Source organism: Oncorhynchus mykiss, chromosome Y (assembly GCF_013265735.2).
Source record: "Oncorhynchus mykiss isolate Arlee chromosome Y, USDA_OmykA_1.1, whole genome shotgun sequence".
Classification (NCBI taxonomy): Eukaryota; Metazoa; Chordata; class Actinopteri; order Salmoniformes; family Salmonidae; genus Oncorhynchus; species Oncorhynchus mykiss.
This window is the reverse complement of record NC_048593.1, coordinates 478,536-499,109: the sequence shown is the minus strand read 5'-3', so window position 1 is coordinate 499,109 and position 20,574 is coordinate 478,536. Positions and strand designations below refer to the sequence as shown.

Below are 20,574 nucleotides of genomic sequence, written 5' to 3'. Positions count from 1 at the left end.
CGTTGCTGCTTATCGAATTTGGCCCGCAGGTGATTTTATTTGGCCACCTAAGTGTCTGTATATACGGTGCATTCGGAAAGTATTCAAACCCCTTCCCTTTTTCCACATTCTGTTACGTTATAGCCTTATTCTAACATTGATGAGTTTTATTTAATCCATCTACACATAATACCCCAAAATGACAAAGCGAAAATAGGTTTAAAAATAAAGTACTTAAATACCTTAACACCAGCAATTGAGCTCATACTCCAACGTATCCCCACACATAAGTGCGATATACTGTATGTGATCGACCCGCAAGTTCGCTAGTGACAACTTCAGCCAACCCAGTTGATTGATATGATGCAATGTTGCACTTCACTAGCAATAGCTCAAGTCAAGACCGATAAAAAGGGAGGCAGACAGGCTGAGTAGAGAGATGAAAGCGATAGAAATAACCTGAATTTCTTCAGGATATTTTGTACTGTTTGTGTCGGCTTAATGTACAGTGCATTCGGGAAGTATTCAGACCCCTTGACTTTTTCCACATTTTGTTACGTTACAGCCTTGTTATAAAATGGATTATATACATTTTTCCCACATTAGTCTACACACAATACCCTATAATGACAGTGAAAACAGGTTTAGAATTATATTCAAATGTATTAAAGAAAAAAACGGATCACATTTACATAAGTATTCAGACCCTTGACTCAGTACTTTGTCGAAGCACCTTTGGCAGCGATTTACAGCCTTGAGTCTTCTTGGTATGATGCTACAAGCTTGGCACACCTGTATTTGTGATTTTCTTCCATTCTTCTCTGCAGATCCTCTGGATGAGGAGCGTCGCTGCACAGTTACAGTGCCTTGCGAAAGTATTCGGCCCCCTTGAACTTTGCGACCTTTTGCCACATTTCAGGCTTCAAACATAAATATATAAAACTGTATTTTTTTGAAGAATCAACAACAAGTGGGACACAATCATGAAGTGGAATGACATTTATTGGATATTTCAAACTTTTTTAACAAATCAAAAACTGAAAAATTGGGCGTGCAAAATTATTCAGCCCCCTTAAGTTAATACTTTGTAGCGCCACCTTTTGCTGCGATTACAGCTGTAAGTCGCTTGGGGTATGTCTCTATCAGTTTTGCACATCGAGAGACTGACATTTTTTCCCATTCCTCCTTGCAAAACAGCTCGAGCTCAGTGAGGTTGGATGGAGAGCATTTGTGAACAGCAGTTTTCAGTTCTTTCCACAGATTCTCGATTGGATTCAGGTCTGGACTTTGACTTGGCCATTCTAACACCTGGATATGTTTATTTTTGAACCATTCCATTGTAGATTTTGCTTTATGTTTTGGATCATTGTCTTGTTGGAAGACAAATCTCCGTCCCAGTCTCAGGTCTTTTGCAGACTCCATCAGGTTTTCTTCCAGAATGGTCCTGTATTTGGCTCCATCCATCTTCCCATCAATTTTAACCATCTTCCCTGTCCCTGCTGAAGAAAAGCAGGCCCAAACCATGATGCTGCCACCACCATGTTTGACAGTGGGGATGGTGTGTTCAGCTGTGTTGCTTTTACACCAAACATAACGTTTTGCATTGTTGCCAAAAAGTTCAATTTTGGTTTCATCTGACCAGAGCACCTTCTTCCACATGTTTGGTGTGTCTCCCAGGTGGCTTGTGGCAAACTTTAAACGACACTTTTTATGGATATCTTTAAGAAATGGCTTTCTTCTTGCCACTCTTCAATAAAGGCCAGATTTGTGCAATATACGACTGATTGTTGTCCTATGGACAGAGTCTCCCACCTCAGCTGTAGATCTCTGCAGTTCATCCAGAGTGATCATGGGCCTCTTGGCTGCATCTCTGATCAGTCTTCTCCTTGTATGAGCTGAAAGTTTAGAGGGACGGCCAGGTCTTGGTAGATTTGCAGTGGTCTGATACTCCTTCCATTTCAATATTATCGCCTGCACAGTGCTCCTTTGGATGTTTAAAGCTTGGGAAATCTTTTTGTATCCAAATCCGGCTTTAAACTTCTTCACAACAGTATCTCGGACCTGCCTGGTGTGTTCCTTGTTCTTCATGATGCTCTCTGCGCTTTTAACGGTCCTCTGAGACTATCACAGTGCAGGTGCATTTATACGGAGACTTGATTACACACAGGTGGATTGTATTTATCATCATTAGTCATTTAGGTCAACATTGGATCATTCAGAGATCCTCACTGAACTTCTGGAGAGAGTTTGCTGCCCTGAAAGTAAAGGGGCTGAATAATTTTGCACGCCCAATTTTTCAGTTTTTGATTTGTTAAAGTTTGAAATATCCAATAAATGTCGTTCCACTTCATGAATGTGTCCCACTTGTTGTTGATTCATCACAAAAAAATACAGTTTTATATCTTTATGTTTGAAGCCTGAAATGTGGCAAAAGGTCGCAAAGTTCAATGGGGCCGAATACTTTCGCAAGGCACTGTATTTTCAGGTCTCTCCAGGGATGTTCAATCGGGTTCAATTCCGGGCTTGAGGACTGGAGCAGGTTTTCAACAAGGATCTCTACTTTGCTTCGTTCATCTTTCACTTGATCCTGACTAGTCTCCCAGTCCCTGCAGCTGAAAAACATCCCCACAGTATGATGATGCCCCCACCATGCTTCACCGAAGGGATAGTGCCAGGTTTCCTCCAGATGTGACGCTTTGCATTCAGGCCAAAGAGTTCAATTTTAGTTTCATCAGATCAGAGAATGTTGTTAATCATGGTCTTTAGGTGCCTTATGGAAAACTCCAAGCGGGCTGTCGTGTGCCTTTTACTGAGGAGTGGCTTCTGTCTTGCCACTCTACCATAAAGGCCTGATTGGTGGACTGCTGCAGAGATGGTTGTCCTTCTGGAAGGTTCTCCCATCTCCACAGAGGAACTCTAGAGCACCGTCAGTGACCGTCGGGTTCTTGGTCACCTCCCAGACCAAGGCCTTTCTCCCCCGATTACTCAGTTTGGCCGGGCAGCCAATTTTGCGCTACTCCCAATCACGGTCGGTTGTAATACAGCATGGAATTGAACAAGGGTCTGTAGTGACGCCTCTAGCACTGAGATGCAGTGGCTTAGACCGCTGTGCCACTCGGGAGCCCAGCTTTAGGAAGAGTCTTGGTGGATCCAAACTTCTTCCATTTAAGAATGATGGAGGCCACTGTGTTCTTGGGGACCTTCAAAGCTGCAGAAATGTTTTGGTACCCTTCCCCAGATCTGTGCCTCGACACAATCCTGTTTCTGAGCTTTACAGACAATTCCTTCGAACTCTTGGTTTTTGCTCTGTCCTGCACTGTCAACTGTAGGACCTTATATAGACAGCTGTGTGCCTTTCCAAATCATGTCCAATCAATTGAATTTACCACAGGTGGACTCCAATCAAGTTGTAGAAACATCACAAGGCTGATAAGTGGAAACAGGATGCCCCTGAGCCCTATTTCGAGTCTCATAGCAAAGCGTCTGAATAAAAGCACATGTTTTACAGCCGCAACCAACTGGGGAGACGCAGAAGAAATCCAGTTGAAAATAGGCTTTGTAGGCCTGTGCTGTGCGCATGTGATAGTTGTTCGTCATCATGCATCTTATTTACCTAACGAAGACACACACTCGACTGGTATTTCCATCAATGAATCAATTTGGCCGGCAATTAAAAAATAAATATTGGCCAAAAGCCAGCAATTACTGTCTAACGGAAATTGTGTGTGTTGCTAGGAGGCTTTGTAATAATATTAGGACATAAGTCTCCTCTCTGGTGTTATCAATCAGGACCACACATTTTCTCTCTTCAACTAACCATTTTCTCTATCTTTCTTTTTCCCACTCTTTTGTCTCCATCCAGACTCTGAAGAACTCATGGCTGCAGCGCTATGCCACAGACAGTGCTGACCCGGGGGTGTTCGTGCTGTTAGCCTGCGGTACCACCTCCAGCACCTGTGGACAGCTGGCCAGCTACCCCCTGGCCCTGGTCAGGACCCGAATGCAGGCTCAAGGTACACCCACTGCCAAAACCTATTTGGAGTTTCATTAGATAACTTGCATAGAATTAGTTAGTGAAAGGTTTGTTTCATGGACCCACCAAAATCTGTGGTACCAAGGAATTTGTTAATCTGGGATGTATAATGTCTGCCTTCATATTGGTAGTGAGGTACAGGGGTATTGGTATTTTATTACATATACAGTGCCTTGCGAAAGTATTCGGCTCCCTTGAACTTTGCGACCTTTTGCCACATTTCAGGCTTCAAACATAAAGATATAAAACTGTATTTTTTTGTGAAGAATCAACAACAAGTGGGACACAATCATGAAGTGGAACGACATTTATTGGATATTTCAAACTTTTTTAACAAATCAAAAACTGAAAAATTGGGCGTACAAAATTATTCAGCCCCTTTACTTTCAGTGCAGCAAACTCTCTCCAGAAGTTCAGTGAGGATCTCTGAATGATCCAATGTTGACCTAAATGACTAATGATAAATACAATCCACCTGTGTGTAATCAAGTCTCCGTATAAATGCACCTGCACTGTGATAGTCTCAGAGGTCCGTTAAAAGCGCAGAGAGCATCATGAAGAACAAGGCACACACCAGGCAGGTCCAAGATACTGTTGTGAAGAAGTTTAAAGCCGGATTTGGATACAAAAAGATTTCCCAAGCTTTAAACATCCCAAGGAGCACTGTGCAGGCGATAATATTGAAATGGAAGGAGTATCAGACCACTGCAAATCTACCAAGACCTGGCCGTCCCTCTAAACTTTCAGCTCATACAAGGAGAAGACTGATCAGAGATGCAGCCAAGAGGCCCATGATCACTCTGGATGAACTGCAGAGATCTACAGCTGAGGTGGGAGACTCTGTCCATAGGACAACAATCAGTTGAATATTGCACAAATCTGGCCTTTATGGAAGAGTGGCAAGAAAGCCATTTCTTAAAGATATCCATAAAAATTGTTGTTTAAAGTTTGCCACAAGCCACCTGGGAGACGCACCAAACATGTGGAAGAAGGTGCTCTGGTCAGATGAAACCAACATTGAACTTTTTGGCAACAATGCAAGACATTATGTTTGGCGTAAAAGCAACACAGCTGAACACACCATCCCCACTGTCAAACATGGTGGTGGCAGCATCATGGTTTGGGCCTGCTTTTCTTCAGCAGGGACAGGGAAGATGGTTAAAATTGATGGGAAGATGGATGGAGCCAAATACAGGACCATTCTGGAAGAAAACCTGATGGAGTCTGCAAAAGACCTGAGACTGGGACGGAGATTTGTCTTCCAACAAGACAATGATCCAAAACATAAAGCAAAATCTACAATGGAATGGTTCAAAAATAAACATATCCAGGTGTTAGAATGGCCAAGTCAAAGTCCAGACCTGAATCCAATTGAGAATCTGTGGAAAGAACTGAAAACTGCTGTTCACAAATGCTCTCCATCCAACCTCACTGAGCTCGAGCTGTTTTGCAAGGAGGAATGGGAAAAAATGTCAGTCTCTCGATGTGCAAAACTGATAGAGACATACCCCAAGCGACTTACAGCTGTAATCGCAGCAAAAGGTGGCGCTACAAAGTATTAACTTAAGGGGGCTGAATAATTTTGCACGCCCAATTTTTCAGTTTTTGATTTGTTAAAAAAGTTTGAAATATCCAATAAATGTCATTCCACTTCATGATTGTGTCCCACTTGTTGTTGATTCTTCACAAAAAAATACAGTTTTATATCTTTGTCTGAAGCCTGAAATGTGGCAAAAGGTCGCAAAGTTCAAGGGGGCCGAATACTTTCGCAAGGCACTGTATATAGTAAATCAAAGGTTTTGTCATGTGCGCCGAATACAACAGGTGTAGGTAGACCTTACAGTGAAATGCTTACTTACAGGCTCTAACCAATAGTGCAAAAAAGGTATTAGGTGAACAATAGGTAAGTAAATCAATAAAACAACAGTGGAAAAACAGTAGCAAGGCTATTATCGTGTCTTTGACTATGCCAGATTAAGTGATAGGACATGCTATTCTATAAAATAATTTCTCTGTAATTAATTTCACCTGATTTAAGCTATTCAGGTTAATGTAATTAACTAGAAAGTCGGGGCACCACGGAATAATGTTTATAGAGCTGTTATCTTCCGAATAAACTCTTAAAGACCTAGTAATATTTTACATCAATAGCAGTCAATATTTAATCGTCACTTTATTTAGTCTCATCTGAAAGTTGTAAATTCTTGGTTATCTTCACGAACCCTGGCTAACAAGTTGAATCAGCAATACCAAATTTGGTTTAATTATTTATTTACTAAATACCTAAATCACACAATTACATCTACACAGAATGGATCATACATTGATTACAAATGATGTTATAATGGAAAACGTCCCTAGCGGATGGAACAGATATGACAGCTGTTTCACAGAGGGGGGGGGGGTTGGGTTTGAGTGAAAGAGCGGGAAGACTGAGTAACGAAGGGAGAAGCTATGCTATCGTAAATACATTATCTTATGCATTCTAAATTACTGCCCATTTGAAAAAGGAAAATGCAATAAATATTTACTCTGAGCTACGCTTCGGTACATTGGTCGTAGATCGGGTGGTCCAGCATGGATCTCTGGTCCGCTGAAGACTGTCTAGTGGTGAACTGGATCGTGGTAGAATTTATACTCTGTCTGTCCTCTCTTAGCCCACGTTTAGCGGGCGGAGGGTGTAGCACTTCTTTAGTGAATAAGAGTTCAAAGTTCATACCAAGTTGCCATTCTTTAAGCTCATGCTATATTCTGGATGGTATAGTCGAAATTCATCCTTCCGGCATGTAGGTCATCACCTTCACATTGAAATTCGATGCCAATTGCGTTAGGTTCTTGCTGATGTTGGATTAGTTCTGTAGGTGGTCTTTGTCCTTTCAACGTGGGGACTGCCAGTCCGCACGTCCCTGGAACAGAAAGTTCTTCAAGGGGCTTATATAGGATTGGGAGAGAGGGCCGTGTTTCATAGTTTACAACCCATGTCTGTTCACTTGGGCGGGGCCTCTGAGTGGGCAGAGTGGTGTTATGACAAATCGTTCTCTCATTTAAGAAGCTAAAATTACATTTCATATTTTCACAGTTTCATATTTAAACATTTAAATTGCACAACAATTCCATGTGAATCTGATAACTAGAATGTGTAGACTTTCCAAGATACAGTTTGTCGTCCTATCATCAGTAATAATGTCTCCGACGCCAACTGATCTGTCATGTTCATTAAGTACGCATATTTTCAACTGGTTGGATTACTGAAATATGGTTCCGTTTCCCATCTTTTGATGTCACCAGACTCTCAATGTTAACAAAAGGATTTTCAATAGTCACATCGGTAAAGTAGAGGAAAAAGGGGGAAGGTATTTATGGGGGTCCTAAACCTCCCCCTCAAGCCAACGTCATGACACTATATACAGTAGCGAGGCTACATACAGTCACCGGTTAGTTAGGCTGATTTGAGGTAGCATGTACATATGGTTAAAGTGACTATGCATATATGATGAACAGAGTAGCAGTAGCGTAAAGAGGGGTTGTTGGGTGGCGGGACATAAAGCAGATTTCCCGGTAAACCAATGTGCGGGAGCACTGGTTGGTCGGGCCAATTGAGGTGGTATGTACATATCTTGTCTCATCGCTACAACTCCCGTACGGGCTCGGAAGAGACGAAGGTTGAAAGTCATGCGTTCTCCGATACACAACCCAACCAAGCCGCACTGCTTCTTAACACAGCGCGCATCCAACCTTGGAAGCCAGCCACACCAATGTGTCGGAGGAAACACCGTGCACCTGGCAACCTTGGTTAACGTGCACTGCGCCCGGCCCACCACAGGAGTCGCTGGTGTGCGATAAGACAAGGATTTCCCTACCGGCCAAACCCTCCCTAACCCGGACGACGCTAGGCCAATTGTGCGTCGCCCCACGGACCTCCCGGGCGCGGCCGGTTACGACAGAGCCTGGGCGCAAACCCAGGGTCTCTGGTGGCACAGCTGGCGCTGCAGTACAGCGCCCTTAACCACTGCGCCGCCCGGGTAAACTGTTGAAGCCTTTTTGTCCTAGACTTGGCACTCCGGTACCGCTTGCCATGAGGTAGTAGCTGGAACAGTCTATGACTGGGGTGGCTGGGGTCTTTTGACAATTTTTAGAGCCTTCCTCTGACACCACCTGGTGTAGAGGTCCTGGATGGCAGGCAGTTTAGCTCCAGTGATGTACTGGGCTGTACTCACTACCCTCTGTAGTCCTTGCGGTCGGAGGCCGAGCAATTGCCGTACCAGGCAGTGATGCAACCAGTCAACATGCTCTCGATGTTGCAGCTTTAGAAACTTTTGAGGCTCTCAGGACCCATGCCAAATCTTTGTAGTTTCCTGAGGGGGAATAGGCTTTGTCGTGCCCTCTTCACAACTGTCTTGGTGTGTTTGGACCATTCTAGTTTGTTGGTGATGTGGACACCAAGTAAGCTCTCAACCTGCTCCACTACAGCCCCGTCGATGAGTATGGGGGCATACTCTGTCCTCCTTTTCTCTGACCTCCCTATAGGCTGTCTCGTCATTGTCGTTGAACAGGCCTACCACTGTTGTGTTTGCAAATTTAATGATGGTGGAGTCGTGCCTGGCCAGGGAGTCGTGGGTGAACAGGGAGTACAGGAGGGGACTGAGCATGCACCCCTGGGGGACTCCAGTGTTGAGGGTCAGCGTGGCAGATGTGTTGCCAGGAAATCCAGGATCCAGTTGCAGAGGGAGGTGTTTGTCCCAGGATCCTTAGCTTAGTGATACTATGGTGTTGAATGCTGAGCTGTAGTCAATGAATAGCATTCTCACATAAGTGTTCCTTTTGTCCAGGGGGGAAAGGGCAGTGTGGAGTGCAATAGAGATTGCATCTGTGGATCTGTTTGGGCGGTATGCAAATTGGAGTGGGACTAGGGTTTTTGGGATAATGGTGTTGTGAGCCATTACCAGCCTTTCAAAGCACTTCATGGCTACAGACGTGAGTGCTACGGGTCTGTAGACATTTAGGCAGGTTGCCTTAGTCCCTGTGCCCAAGAACAATGTTGGTCTGCTTGAAGCATGTTGGTATAACAGACTCAATCAGGGACATGTTGAAAATGTCAGGGAAGACACCTGCCAGTTGGTCAGCACATGCCCAGAGCACACGTCCTGGTAATCCGTCTGGCCTTGTGTATGTTGACCTGTTTAAAGGTCTTACTCACATCGGCGTGATCACACAGTTGTCCGGAACAGCTGATGCTCTCATGCTTGCCTCGAAGCGAGCATAGGTGATTTAGCTCGTCTGGTAGGCTCGTGTCACTGGGCAGCTCTCGGCTGTGCTTCCCTTTTGTAGTCTGCCACATAAGACAAGTGTCGGAGTCGGTGTAGTATGATTCAATCTTAGCCATGTATTGACGCTTTGCCCGTTTAATGGTTCGTCGCAGGGCATAGCAGGATTTCTTGTAAGCTTCCGGGTTAGAGTCCCGCACCTTGAAAGCAGCAGCTCTGCCCTTTAGCTCATTGCAAATGTTTCCTGTAATCCATGGATTCTGGTTTGGGTATGTACATACAGTCACTGTGCGGATGACGTCCTCGATGCACTAAAGCCAGTGACTGATGTGGTGTACTCCTCAATGCCATCGGAAGAATCCCGGAACCTGTTCCAGTCTGTGATAGCAAAACCGTTCTGTAGTTTAGCATCTGCTTCATCTGACCACTTTTTTATAGACCGAGTCACTGGTGCTTCCTGCTTTAATTTTTGCTTGTAAGCAGGAGGATAGCGTTGTGGTCGGATTTACCAAATGAAGGGCGAGGGATAGCTTTGTACGTGTCTCTGTGTGTGGAGTACAGGTGATCTATAATTTTTTTCCCCCTCTGGTTACACATTAAACCTGCTCATAGAAATGTGGTAGAACTGATTTAAGTTTCCCTGCATTAACGTCACCCGGCCACTAGGAGCGCCGCCTCTGGGTGAGTGGTTTTCTGTTTGCCTATTTCCTTATACAGCCGACTGAGCCGATTGCGGTCTTAGTGCCAGCATCTGTCTGTGGTGGTAAATAAACAGCCACGGAAAGTATAGCTGAAAACTCTCTAGGCAAGGTGTGTGTGGTCTGTAATTTATCACAATATACTCTACATCAGGCGAGCAAAGTCTAGAGACATCCTCAAATTTCATGCACCAGCTGTTTACAAATATGCACAGACCGCCCCCTGTCGTCTTACCGGAGAGTGCTGTTCTATCTTGACGGTGCAGCGTATATCCCGCTAGCTGAATATCCATGTCGTCATTCAGCCACGATTCCGTGAAACATACGGTAGTACAGTTTTTGATGTCCCGTTGGTCGGATATTTGTGATCGTACCTCGTCTAATTTATTGTCCAATGATTGCACGTTGGCGAGTAGTATTGATGGTAACGGCAGCTTTCCCACTCGCCTTCTGTGAGTCCTCACGAGGCATCCCGCTCTGTGTCCCCTGTACCTGCGTTTCTTCCTCTTGCAAATAACGGGGATGTTTGGACAGACCTACTCATCCAAGGCTTTTTCTTTATTTTTACTATTTTCTACATTGTAGAATAATAGTGAAGACATCTAAACTATGAAATAGCACACATGAAATCATGTAGTAACCAAAAAACAAATCAACATACAGTTGAAGTCGGACGTTTACATACATCTTAGCCAAATACATTTAAACTCAGTTTTTCACAATTCCTGACATTTAATCATAAAAAATTACCTGTTTTAGGTCAGTTAGGATCACCAATTTATTTTAAGAATGTGAAATGTCAGAATAATAGTAGAGATTTATTTCAGCTTTGATTTATTATGTCACATTCCCAGTGGGTCAGACGTTTACATACACTCAATTAGTATTTGGTTGCATTGCCTTGGGTCAAATGTTTCGGGTAGCCTTCCACAAGCTTCCCACAATAAGTTGGGTGAAATTTTGGCCCATTCCTCCAGACAGAGCTGGTGTAACTGAGTCAGGTTTGTAGGCCTCCTTGCTCGCACATGCTTTTTCAGTTCTGCCCACAAATGTTCTATATGATTGAGGTCAAGCCTATGTGATGGCCACTCCAATACCTTGACTTTGTTGTCCTTAAGCCACAACTTTGGAAGTATGCTTGGGGTCATTGTCCATTTGGAAGACCCATTTGCGACCAAGCTTTAACTTCCTGACTGATGTCTTCAGATGTTGCTTCAAAAACTTTACTCCCTCGTGATGCCATCTATTTTGTGAAGTGCACCAGTCCCTCCTGCGGCAAAGCACCTCCACAACATGCTGCTACTACCCCCGTGCTTCACGGTTGAGATGGTGTTCTTCGGCTTGCAAGCCTCCCCCTTTTCCTCCAAACATAACAATGGCCATTATGGCCAAACAGTTCTATTTTCTAAATCAAAATATATTTTATATTTGAGATTCTTCAAAGTAGCCAACCTTTGCCTTGACAGCTTTGCACACTCTTAGTATTCTCTCAACCAGCTTCACCTGTAATGCATTTCCAACAATGTTGAAGGAGTTCCCACATGCTGAGCACTTGTTGGCTGTTTTTCCTTCACTCTGCGGTCCAACTCATCCCAATCCAACTCAATTGGGATAAGGTCATATGATTGTGGATGCCAGGTCATCTGGTGCAGCACTCAATCAGACTTTTTTCACATATGGACTTTTTTCCCAAATAGGTCTTTCTTCTGTATACCACCCCTACCTTGTCACAACACAACTGATTGGCTCAAATCCATTAAGAAGAAAGTAAATTCCACAAAGTACAGAGATCCTTGAACAGGACAAGGACCTAGGCACACAGCAAAGACAATGCAGGCGTGGCTTCGGGACAAGTCTCTGAAATGTCCTTGAGTGGCCCAGCCAGAGCCCGGACTTGAACCCGATCGAACATCTCTGGAGAGACCTGAAAATAGCTGTGTCGCAACGCTCCCCATCCAACCTGACCGAGCTTGAGGGGATCTGTGGTGATGAATGGGAGAATCTCCCCAAATAAAGGTGTGCCAAGCTTGAAGCGTCATACCCAAGAAGACTCAAGGCTATAATCGCTGCCAAAGGTGCTTCAACAAAGTACTGAGTAAAGGGTCTGAATACTTATGTAAATGTGATTTTCCAGTTTATTTTTGCTTTGTGATTATGGCGTATTGTGTGTAAATTGATGAGGGGGGAAAACACTATTTTAATACATTGTGGAATAAGTCAAGGGGTCTGAATAGTTTCCGAATGCACTGTATATAGTTGCCACATCAGCATTGACCAGCATGGCTAATAATATTGACCATGACCCAGTTTCCAGAGTGGTGCATCCCTAGTGTTGATGTGTATTTCATGTCGCTCATCTTCTCATGTTTTTTCCCCTCAGCCACCATCGAGGGCGGTCCCCAGATGACCATGTCGGGGCTGTTCAAACACATTGTGAAGACTGAGGGTGCATTCGGGCTTTACCGAGGCCTGGCCCCAAACTTCATGAAGGTCATTCCAGCGGTCAGCATCAGCTACGTGGTCTACGAGAACCTCAAGATGAGTCTGGGGGTGGTGTCACGTTGAGGCCTGGGGGGAGAAGGAGGTGTCACCTCCCCTGAAGTCCAAATTGTTCATTTGTGTTTTGCCAAGCAACGGTGCGGGTGACTCGGAATAAAGGGAGGAATCTCAGCAGACAGAGCTGGGGTTGTTAGAGACAATCTCATTCTGTAAATGTTATGAAGACAGATGGGGAGAAATATTACAACACTAAGGACAAAAAAAACGATGGAGAGATGGGAACGGACACTATGACTGGAAGGGAGGTGGGGATGGAGATCCTCTCACGTAGCTGTAATCTTAAAGTATCATTATGTAAGGAGTTATTTTGTTATCAATCCAGAGGCACAACACCATGAGTCCACTGTTGGCTTTTTATTATCAAATTGAAGACCCAGGTTAACTGAAAAGCAATCTCTTCACTGGAACTCCAGTATTCTCCAACTTGCTTGAAATTTGTTAACGGAAATGTATTTACTGTTATGTTCACTCAATAGTACTATCCTATAGGTGGCAGTATTAGTCAACCTATCTGGCTTGTGAAAGACTACTTTTCTAATTGTCATCTAAAGTTGTCCTATGTAATATGTATCCGCCTTAATGCAGCATTCATTAACACGTAAGAGGCTGCAACTATTAGGGCATTAGCTGTTATTTGTCTGGAGGGAGCAAAACCTCAACTCACAATTTTGATTAATCTGGTTAATTCCATATTTTTCCGTTTTCTCATTGTATAGCTTGATGAGAATGTTAAACAACTGATTTGAACAGAAAGGGCAATGCAGGTTGGATGCCCATAGTGTATTATTGTCCACTTAGTCTTAAAAACGCTGGTAAGAAGTGTGTATGTCTTGATGCTAATACATTTTTTGTATTGTAACCAGATATTTAAATAAATATGGTCCAAGACAGGCAACGCTCAAAGAATAGATACTGTTAGCAGATGTTTAGTTACGATACTATAACATATTCAGAAACTGTTCAAATATTGTTTTCCAAGATACAATGCAACACATAATGATACCTACTGATCAAGGTTTGAGACGTTACGCTGTCACTTCCTGTGTAACATTTCAGACAGGAAGATGGCGATATTGAGTCGTTTCTGGGGGAGGGGGGGAACAGGGAAAATGTGCATGTTTCATTTTGAAAGACCATTTTCCACCATCATGCTACAGTGGCTAATTCTAGCCCCGGTCCACAGTAGCATTTTGAAACTATAGCGGTTTTTGAATGCCCATACTAACATACTATATACTTAGTTAATTTTAGTATACGGTAAACAAATGGTATCGTTTCAGTTGAGCGTACTAGAGCATCGCCTGTCTACCGGAAGTTGATGCTGTTGCTATGGAACCTTTTGCTAGCTTGTTAGCATAACAATCGGGTGTGTTTGTAAATTCAATCTGGAGTGATAGTGCGCTCTGTGCGTTCGTAAATCCAGAGTGTTGTCCCTTTTGTAAATTCATCATATTCTGTGCGAGAGTGCTCTGAAATCGGAGTAGATAATGATGTAAATAATCATGTCACTAAATGTTGGGTGGGTAGTTAGATAGCTAATATGCTGTCTGGCAAGTTTGATGTTTTAGTAACTAGTTAACATACCTGTACATACTGCTGTAAGCTATATGGTTCGTTATTAGAAAAGTCATTACATTGCTCAACATTTGTCAAAATTAGTTAAAGCAATTAATTTGTATCTGCTCTCGTCGTACTTTGGTTACATATTTTATGCCATTTTCTTTAAATCTGAACAGTTGAAGCCACGCACATTTTCTGAATTGCATTATGGGCCCTAAAAGCATCCACTGCATGTATACTTGGTATTTTGGCGAACTTTTGGCATATTATGACCAATAAACATACTATATACTCAATTCATGTCACATAGTACAGTTAGTGCGGTTAGTATCAGTATTCGAACACAGCTCAGGGGTGAAAAGACAGACTGCTGCAACCCGATACGCAACAACTAGCATTATTCACTGTATCATGGTGGTTGGAAAATGGTGTTTCATAAAGATGCACAGACATTTTCCCTGTTTTTTTCGGTCTTCTCTCCATTCAATCGAGTTAAGGAAGGAATTGACTCCTTTGCAGCCTGAATGGAGAATGATTTCTGTACAATCCGGCCCACGGGGATACGAGTAAAAAGACGGCTGCATAGATTTTCTTTGGACGGTAAAATGAAATTACTCAATATCAACATCTGACAGTCTTTGAGCTAGTATTTCTTGAGTTTGGGACTTGTTTGTTTTGAGTTTAGTCAGTTGTCACTATTTAGCTAAATGCTTTTTCTAGTTGGTGCAGCTCCACAAAATAAGTACTAATCTTTTGCACTTTTGCTTTAGAGCAAATACCGGAGCCCGAATCCATATATTCTCTCCACAAGAGGATGGAAAAGGCTGTGTCTGTATTATTGTACCCCACCTAAGGATACCACTCCATACTGCCTGAAGTGTAGCGCCTTATTTCCTGCATTGACGAGCAGGAAATCAGACTACGCTTTTGTGAACTTGAAATTCATATTGTCCCCCTATATCGCTGAAGGCTAAAATGTATAGTGTAGCTATACACAATACAAAACATTAAGAACACATTCTTTTTCCATGATGTAGACTGACCAGGTGAATCCAGGTAAAATGATCCTTATTGATGTCACTTGTTTAATCCACATCAGTCGTTGAAGATGAAAGGGGGCAGACATGTTAAATAAGGATTTTTAAGCCTTGAGACAATTGAGTTATGGGTTGTGTATGTGTGCCATTCAGAGGGTAAATTGGAAAGACAAAAGATTTAAGTGCCTATGAACGGGGTTTGTTAGCAGGTTTCAAGTGCACCAGTTTGTGTTTAGAACTCCAACGCTGCTGGGATTTTCATGCTCAACAGTTTCCTGTGTGTATAAAGAATGGTCCGCCACCCAAAGGACATCCAGCCAACTCAATATTGGGAAGGTTTTCCTAATGTTTGGTATATTCAGTAGTCTTTAGGTGGTCTCTTGAATCAAAACAGCCCATTCACTGTATTGAAATATTTTGCAAAACATATCCAGACTAAATCCTGATTTACAGTGAGCTACAAAAGTATTGGGACAGTGACATGTTTTTCTTTTTTGGTTCTGTACTCCAGCACTTTGGATTCCTAATGATACTATGGGGTTAAAGTGCAGACTGTTATCTTTAATTTGAGGGTATCTTTGTCCATATTGGGTGACCGTTTAGAAATTACAGCACTTGTACATAATCCCTCCATTTTAGGGAGTCGAAGGTTTAGTACAGTATCTGGTCCCATATTCCTAGCACACAATGATTACATCAAGCTTGTTACTCTACAAACTTGTTGGATGCATTTGCTGTTTGTTTTTGTTGTGTTTCAGATTATTTTGTGCCCAATAGAAATGAATGGTAAATATTGTGTTAGGTCATTTTGGAGTCACTTTTATTGTAAATAAGAATAGAATGTTCTAAACACCTCTACATTAATGTGAATGCTACCATGATTACAGATCATCCTGAATCGTGAATGAGTGAGAAAGTTACACAAACATCATACCGCCCCCCCCAAAAAATACTAACCTCCCCTCCCGTTATTTTAATGGTGAGGTGTTAACATGTCTTAAGGGTATGATATTTGTGTAACTTTCTCACTCATCATTATTTACGATACATTCAGGACTATCCGTAATCATGTAAAAGTGTTTAGAAATAATAATATATTCTTATTTACAATAAGTGACTCAAGTCTCTATACATTATTTACCGAAGTGCTGGAGTACAGAGCCAAAACAACAAAACAATTTGTCACTGTCCCAATACTTTGAGCTCAATGCATTTAGAAAAGTATTGGATGTATACAACTATGTAAATGAACCATTGTTGTCCTTTGTAGAAGAATGCATCTATTGAATGAATGTAAAGCTAAATGTATTTATGCTTATATGGGAACAACTGTTAATAAAGTAACTCAATATTATACTTTTGTATTGAGTCATGGTTTGAATTGCCCACATCTTGAGCACTATATACTAATATTTCATAGCAAATGGTGGATCAATGTCTGTCCCAGCCTCTGCCAATCAGGCCTCATTGACATAGTTGGAGAGGGAGTTAGATTGGTCTTGGAAGACCATAGTGAAAATTTGTCAAACTATATTTTAACTCTGCTTTTGTCACTGTTGCACTGGGATGGCAGTTGACAAAAGCAACCGGCAGAGCATGTATAACTATGAAAAGAGTGAGCCTTCACCCTGTAGTACTAATCTCATATGGGTGGCAGTATTGGTCAACCTGTCTGGCCTGTGAAAGGCTACCAAATTAACCACCACAAACTTCACACAACATTATAAGGAAAAATGCAATGTAGACTACAAAATACAATCTCCAAAGGCGTTTTGCTTAGGGGAAAAATGTAAATGCACTGAACAAAAATGTAAACACAACATGCAACAATTTCAATACCAGATACTGACTGGTTCTGATCCGTGCCCTTACCTTTTTTTAAGGTATCTGTGACCAATATATGCATATCTGTACTCCCAGCCATGTGAAATCCATAGATTAGGGCCTAATTAATTTCCATTAACTAATTTAGTAAAATCTTTGAAATTGTTGCATGTTGTGTTTATATTTTCGTGTGACCACCATTTGCCTCATGCAGCGTGTCTTCTTCATATAGAGTTGATCAGGCTGTGGATTGAGGCCTGTGGAATGTTGTCCCACTCCTCTTCAATGGCTGTGCGAATATAGTTGCTGGATATTGTCGGGAACTGGAACACACTGTTTGATCCAGAGCATACCAAACATGGAGACATCTGGTGAGTATGCAGACCATGGAAGAACTGGGACATTTTCAGCTTCCAGGAATTGTGTACAGATCTATGCGACTTGGGGCCATCCATGCATTATCATGATGAAACATGAGGTGATGGCGGCGAATGATTGGTACGACAATGGGCCTCAGGATCTTTTCACAGTATTTCTGTGCATTCAAATTTCCATGGATAAAAAGTCATTGTCGCTTATGCCTGCCCATAACAACCTCATCGCCAGAGGGGCACACAACACCTTACATGTGGTTTGTGGTTGTGAGGCAGGTAGGACGCATTGCCAAATTCTCTAAAACAACGTTGGAGGCAGCTTATGACCGCTCTGGTGGACATTCCTGCAGTCAGCATGCCAATTGCACACTCCCTCAAAACTTGAGACATCTGTGGCATTGTTTCGTGTGACAAAACTGCACATTTTAGTGGCCTTTTATTGTCCTCAGCACAAGGTGCACCTGTGTAATGATCGTGCTGTTTAATCAGTTTCTTGAAATGCCACACATGTCAGGTGGGTGGATTATCTTGGCAAAGGAGAAATGCTCACTAAAAGGAATGTAAACAAATTTGTGCACAACATTTGAGAAATAAGCTTTTTGTGTGTATGGAACATTTCTGGGATATTGTATTTCAGCTCATGAAACACAGACCAACACTTTACATGTTGCGTTTTAGATTTTTGTAAAGTGTAAATTGAAACCGAAAAAAAAAATGGTGATATGGTACACTTATAAGAATGCTAATTACTACTACAACTATCAATCGGTTAGAGCTACCTCACAAATGTCTGTGTCAGCGTTGTGTGTGTGTGTGTATAGGTGGCAGGGAAGTCAGGCGCAGGAGAGTCAAAATGGAGTCTTTTAATAAATGTCCACGGAACATGCTCCATAACACAAAAAGTACAGACATGAACAAACATGGGTAGGAGGACCCGTCGCGCACCAACACAACAATAAACAACACTGACAATAAAACAAAGACATAAGGGGAAACAGAGGGTTAAATACACAACAGGTAAATTAATGGGATTGAAAACAGGTGTGGGGGAAGACAAGACAAAACCAATAGAAAATGAAAAATGGATCAATGATGGCTAGAAGACCGGTGACGTCAAACGCCGAGCACCGCCCGAACAAGGAGAGGCAACGACTTCGGTAGAAGTCGTGACACTATGCCTCTTGTAGTTGTGTACATTCCTCTGTCATGCGGTAGGTCGGTGTGTATCAGTCCGGAAACAGGCGCAATGGATTCTACTGTGGATTTTATATTACAGTTGGCAACAAACTTTAAGGTGCATTACCACCACCAACTGGACTGGGAGTGTGGACCGACAGGGAAGGTGTAAATCCTATCCATTATTCTTGAAAAATGAATAGATAATTAAATACTACATCCCCTGAAGATTTTACCAGCAGTTAATTTAAGCTTGGCTCTTCAACACCATTACTCCTTAAATCTAACAACAATCTCTCCCTTTCCCTCCCATATTGCTGGCACTGAAATAGAATGTGTTCCACTCATATACAACGCACTTGGAAAAACTTTTCCAAAGTTTGTTACGTTAGACTTGCTCTAAAATTGATCAAATAAAAAAAAACTCATCAATCTAGACACTAATGTGGATAAAGTGTTACCTGTCTACCAGAACACAGAGGGTGTTCTTCAATGGAAGCCTCTACAACATAATCCAGGTAGAATCAGGGAGGGTAGCTGAGGTGACTCAACACTATACACGTCAGTTACTGAAATGACTGCAACACTCAACAAAGAGCTGAAGGTAGTTTTGGAATGGTTAGCAAGGAATAACTTAGTCTTAAATATTTCCAAAATTAAAAGCATAGTATTTGGGACAAATCATTCCCTAAACCCTAAACCTCAACTACATCTTGTAATGTGGAAATTGAGCAAATTGAGGTGATTAAACTGCTTGGAGTAACCCTGGATTGTAAACTGTCATGGTCAAAACATATTGATACAACAGCAGCTAAGATGGGAAGTCTGTTCATAATAAAGTGTTACTCTACCTTCTTAACAACACTATCAACAAGGCAGGTCCTACAGGCCCTGGTTTTGTCGCACCTAGACTAATGCTCAGTAGTGTGGTCAGGTGCCATAAAGTGGGAATTGGGAAAATTGCAGTTGGCTCAGAACAGAGCAGCACGGCTGGGCCTTAAAAGTATATGGAGAGCTAACATTAACAACATGCATGGGAGATGCACAGTACTACAAAGAGCCATGACTACATGGAACTCTATTCCACATCAGGTAACTGATGCAAGCAGTTGAATCAGATTTAAAAAAGCAGGTACAAATACACCTTATGGAACAGCGGGGACTGTGAAGCAGCACAAACATAGACACATGCGTACACATGGATTTTGTGTTGTAGATATGTGGTAGTGGAGTAGGCACACACTTAGTGTGTTGTGAATTCTTTAATGAATGTATTGTAAACTTTTTTTTCAATTGTATAATTGCCTTAATTTTGCCGGACCCCAGGAAGAGTAGGGGATCCATAATGATGAGGAACAAATGATTGATGAGGAACAAAAACAATTTAATCAATTTTAGAATAAGGTTGTAACTTAACCAAATTTGGAAAAAGTCAAAGGCGTCTGAATACTTTCAGAAGGCAAAGTGGATATACACATGGCCAAAAGTATGTGGACACGCTTTCAAATGAGTGGTTTTAGCTATTTCAGCCACACCCGTTGCTGACAGGTGTATAAAATAAAGCACACAGCCTTGCAATCTCCATAGACAAATATTGGCAAATGAATGGCCTTACGGAAGAGCTCGGTGACTTTAAATGTGGCACCGTCATACAATAGAATGCCACCTTTCCAACAAGTCAGTTAGTTAAATGTCTGCCCTGCTACAGCTGCCCCGGTTAACTGTAAGTCCTCTTATTGTGAAGTGAAAACGTCTAGGAGCAACAACGGCTCAGCCGCGAAGTGGTAGGCCACACAGCTCACAGAACGGGACTGCCGAGTGCTGAAGCGCATAGCGCGTCAAAATCGTCTGTCCTTGGTTGTAACACTCACTACCTAGTTCCAAACTGCTTCTGGAAGCAACTTCAGCACAATAACTGTTCGTCTGGAGCTTCATGAAATGGGTTTCCAAGGCGGAGAATCCGCACGCACACAAGCCTAAGATCACCATGCATAATGCCAAGCATCGGCTGGAGTGGTGAAAAGCTCACCGCCATTGGACTCTGGAGTAGTGGAAAAGCGTTCTCTAGAG

The 20,574-nt window shown here is 42.4% G+C and overlaps 1 protein-coding gene across 2 annotated transcripts in view; it reads left to right on the top strand.

Annotated features, from left to right (window-relative positions):
- Window positions 1-16,484, top strand: part of LOC110509494 (calcium-binding mitochondrial carrier protein SCaMC-2) — a 45,107-nt gene extending 28,623 nt beyond the window's left edge. For both annotated transcript variants that reach the window (XM_021590387.2, XM_021590388.2), the window contains 2 exons: window positions 3,842-3,992; window positions 12,355-16,484. In XM_021590387.2, coding sequence (XP_021446062.1) covers window positions 3,842-3,992; window positions 12,355-12,539 — 336 coding nt within the window. In that variant the 3' untranslated portion in view covers window positions 12,540-16,484. The remainder of the gene's footprint in view (window positions 1-3,841; window positions 3,993-12,354) is intronic.
- Window positions 16,485-20,574: the final 4,090 nt, after the last annotated feature.